Here is a 4,579-nt window from a genome sequence, read left to right on the forward strand (position 1 = left end):
TTGTATTAATTATTAAATATGTTTGGTTATTAGCTAGTTATATATCAACTCAATAATTTTAATACTTTATTTTTGTTTAAACTTTTTAGGATAATTATTGTTTTGACGGTATTTGGGTTTTGAATTGGCGGTTAATAGCTTAAAGATTAATTTGAAGGTGAGTAACTTACTTTAATTTATTATTATTTTACATATTTATAGAATTATAGTTAAATCATATTGAATTTAGTGGAAATTAAGTTTGAAAATTAGTGAAGTAAGTTCAGGAAAATTTGTGTTTGCAATTGCAGTGGTATAAGGGTAAAATGATGTATGTTGATTGTTGTGTTTCCTTTTATTGAATTAATATGTACTTATGAAAATGAGATATGTTATAGAATCAGACAAAACTCTGTCCAATTTTTTTATGATTTATTAATCGAACGTTTTAATATGTAATATTTTTTTAAAAAAAACTTTATAAGAATTATTTATTACTATTTTGAAGATTAATTTTGGAGGTGAGTAATAATTTTATTTTATTTATTACTATTGAGTATTGACACATTTATTTATAGAGTTATAATTTATACTTTTTAGGTTTGGCGGTAGGTTTTGAATAGGAAATCGAGAATTTGTGTGGTGTTGTGATAACCATAAGCCCCTAGTTTGAAGTGATTAACCTTATCATGCCTCTTGACTAAATACTGTTATTTTGAACCACGTGGCTTATGGATACCGTTAAAATTCAAGGCAAACATTCAAGATGGAAAATGAATTAGCATGTGTTCTATTGTAATTGGAGACTAAGATTTGCTTTTTGATATGAAGTATCCCTTCAATTTCTCATAAACTTGACATGATTATGAAGTAGTCCCATTTATAGGGAAAATTCTCCTAATTTAAAAAAAAAAAAAATTTAATAGCTAAGAAATTTCAATATTTTAAATAATTATTTAGATAAACTTAAACAATTTAGATGTTTATGTGGTACTTAATTTTTTATTTATATATGAATGTGTGAATATGTATATATTAAGTCTATATAGTTTGTGAATTTTATTTAATTTTAAGTTTATTGGAATGTTCAAATAATTTTATTAATATTAAATTAATAAAAAATTAGAATTAAAAAATAATTATTAAAATATTTTATAAAATACCAAAATAATAGTACAAATAAAATGAATATATATTTTTTTAAGAAAAAATACATTTAACTTCGGTTATTATATAAAAACTAAAATTACAACCGAAGTTAAAAAGATGGTACATTTTAACTTTGGTTTGTACATAATATAACCGAAGTTAAAGATATTCCGTAAGTATTACTTATGCATATTTTAATGACCTTTAACTTTGATTTTTATGTAAAAATAATCGAAGTTATAAACTTTTACTTTTAATTTTGATCTTTAAATACTTTTAATTTCGTTCGGATTAATTTCAATGTTCGGATTAATTTCAATTTATATTTATGTGAGATTCAAAGAATAATAAGTGAAAAAACTCAAATTAAAGTCTATTTTTGTAATAGCCGTGCAAATTGACACCAATAATTAATCCTTCATATTATCAATAATTTATTTTTAACAATATTTCATGGTAAAAGGAAAACTCATAATTATTACGCTGAATAAAAAGGCATAATGAAGGAATTATATCGACCAAAAAAAAGTATGGAATATATAATTATTCATGCAAAAAAAATCACAAAATTGTACCACTGAAAATAGCTCTTTCTGCTATACAAATTACAGGACTTAGTTTTATTTCATATATATATATATATATATATTTATATATTTCATATATGGATCATATTTTTATGTCCTATTTTTTTTTTACAGAATATGTAGATGTCGTTATGTCTGTTTCCGCTTATTAATTCCTATATGGAAATATATTTCACTTCTCTATAATCTACAAATTAAATTTAAAAAAAAAAAAATCCAATTACCAACCCATACCCTTTCCTTCGTCATATTCGGTACTCCGATCAATGAACCATGCACACAAATTCATTCCCAAAAAAAAAAAAAAAAATCTCTCGAAAAATAAAAATATAAACTATTAACAGTTCTTTTTTCAAATTTCGATTTTCACTGAATTAAGAATCCAAAACGAATGGAGTCTGTAAGAGATCGTAGGGAGCCCAGAGAGCGTCCAATGGGCAGGGCCGGTTCGCGTCGAGGCGAGCCCACGGCTTACCTTTCCCACTCCAATGCAAGAGGCTGACCGGACCGGGATGAAGATCCCGGCAAAGTCCCCGGAAATTATCTCCTCCGAGACCGTGCTGGTTCCAACGGTGATCAACGGAAGCAATGTTACCGGCGAAGACCAGTAAAAAGGGCGGGAGAGAACCCAACTCGTAGATCCTCATTCTCTTCTGGAGCTCCATCCATTCCTCGATCTTGTTCGTGTGGTCCCCACCTCTCCAACGGTCCAGATCGATCACCATCACTCCGGTGTTGAAGTAACAGGGCCTCCGGTTAGCGAAGGTCAAAGAGAGAGACGGGTTTGACCAGAATGTTGGGGTAAAATAAGAAGTGAAATTGGCGTTGCAGTATTCCGGCGCGGCGAGTATAGAGTTTACGCCGAGTTCGGTGGCCGCTAGCTTGGCAATGTCGTCGACGAGGATGAGGTCCGAGTCGAGATAAACGACACGTCGTACGCAGAGCGGGAGGAGGTCAGCCAAGTAGCTCCGGGCGTAATTGAGGGGGCAGTCCAAGGCGGAGCGAATAGAGGTGGATATTAGACCCGACACGGCGGAGTCATCAAAACGGTAGATTTGGAATTTCAGGTAAGGGAAGGAGGTGGAGATTTTGGTGCGTAGGTGGGACGCGTTGGCGGAAGCGGAGGCGACGAAATGGAATAGTACGTTCTGGGGGCATGAGGAGTGTTGGAGTACGGACAGGATTGCGGCCATAGAACCCCGGATGTAGGCGGTGTCGAGGGTCATTGCCACGTGGACGGCGTGCTCAGAGCACATGGGGTTGTCGTTTTCATCCGGGTCGACTTCGCCGTCCGCTTCCGCATTTCCGTCGACGGAGGGGCAGTCCGGGGAGTTGTAGAACTGCGGAGCTTCTCTAAATAGTTGGCCGGCAACATTTTCGACGGCAGCGGCTGCAGTTGCCGCTGTGAGCAGAAAAGGTGAGAAGAAGAAGAGAAAAGGAATAAGGAGTAGAAGCAATGGTTTGGACATAGCTGAGAAGCTAAGTCTAAGCACAGACAGCTAGCTAATGAGTTTATTATGTGTTGAGACCTTTGAGTGAGTCTCTAAGAGAGGAGTTGTGTGTATTGGTTTGGATACCTTTTTAAATTAGGATTATTGATTGGAAAGGTTAAAGGACACGCTTTTATTTTTTGTTGAAATTTTACAAATTACAACAAAAAAAAAAGTACATGAAAAAAGAAGAAGACAGGAATCAATGTGTAATAGCTGGATGAAGGTAATCCTGAAGAGCTATATAGAAGAATAAGGCTTTAAGTCAAATATAAGCCAATTGCACATTCTTTTTTTCTTTTTTAAACTTAATATTAATTTTAATAAGTACCATCGATTTATTATTATTCCTTACAAAATATTTTGAGGGTACATGTAACTCTTGAGGGAGAGATTGGTATTGTGTTTGTCAATGGGGACCACAAGCAGTCAGCTAGGTAGTCATACATCATTTTATTAATGGTTGTGTTTAGTGCACTTCTAAGTTCTCTCCCAATTATAAATGTTATATAAATAAGATTGTTGTAGACTTGTGTAGTTGTATTAGTAGTTACAAATTAAAATTTTTACTGAAATTTATTAATGATGTTGATGAAATAGGAAAAAGAAAAGGACGTACATGTATTTTTAATTTTAAAGATAGGTTATTTATTCATGCAAAAACAGAGGGAAAAGAAGTGATTATGATGTTATAGATATAAAAGGTTCGTATTTTTTTTATTAGAGTTTCTTCATCCACAAAAAAAAAAATATATATATATATATAAAGAAATTAACTTATTTGTTCTGGTAACGAAAGTGAAACCTTGACTCTTCAAGTTAATGTGTTTTCAACGTGCTTTGAGTGGTTCGCTTACTTCAATTTAAATCCCCTTGTTAGTATTTGCTAATTAAAAATGACACTAGGCTAGCTAAAATGTCATTGTTGCTTAACACGAGTATAATACAAATATATATATATACAATTGTCATAATTCTGTTGTAGAATAATGGACCGTATTTTTGTTCTCTCTTATTATATTCGTTCTATGTCCTTTTATTCTTTTTCTCAATCAAACAAATATAGATGAAACAAAAAAAAAAAAATGGTTTTGTTACTTGTTAAAAATATTTATTTAAAACAAGCACATCGAGCTAAAAAATACAAATTAAACGAGGAAATAAATTTCGAGATTTTGTACTCCATCGAAATATATGTATACACACTTTTAATGGCTACCAAGTTTACTTTAATATTAATTATTATATTAAGATCAATGATTCATATTTATAGTTATTCATTAATATTTTTAAAAATAAATTTTGAATTTTTTAAAATTTTAGAAGGGTTATGTGATGAAAAATATATATTTTTTATGAAAATATAATATTGTA

General features: G+C 31.4%; 1 protein-coding gene across 1 annotated transcript; it reads right to left on the minus strand.

Moving 5' to 3' along the window:
• Positions 1-1,927: 1,927 nt before the first annotated feature.
• LOC133804036 (probable galacturonosyltransferase-like 1) lies at positions 1,928-3,431 on the minus strand. Its single transcript, XM_062242182.1, has one exon. The coding sequence runs from the start codon at positions 3,182-3,184 to the stop codon at positions 2,090-2,092; it is 1,095 nt and encodes a 364-aa protein (XP_062098166.1). The 5' UTR covers positions 3,185-3,431; the 3' UTR covers positions 1,928-2,089.
• Between the last annotated feature and the right edge of the window lie 1,148 nt (positions 3,432-4,579).

The sequence above is a fragment of the Humulus lupulus genome, chromosome X (assembly GCF_963169125.1).
Source record: "Humulus lupulus chromosome X, drHumLupu1.1, whole genome shotgun sequence".
NCBI classification, from domain to species: domain Eukaryota; kingdom Viridiplantae; phylum Streptophyta; class Magnoliopsida; order Rosales; family Cannabaceae; genus Humulus; species Humulus lupulus.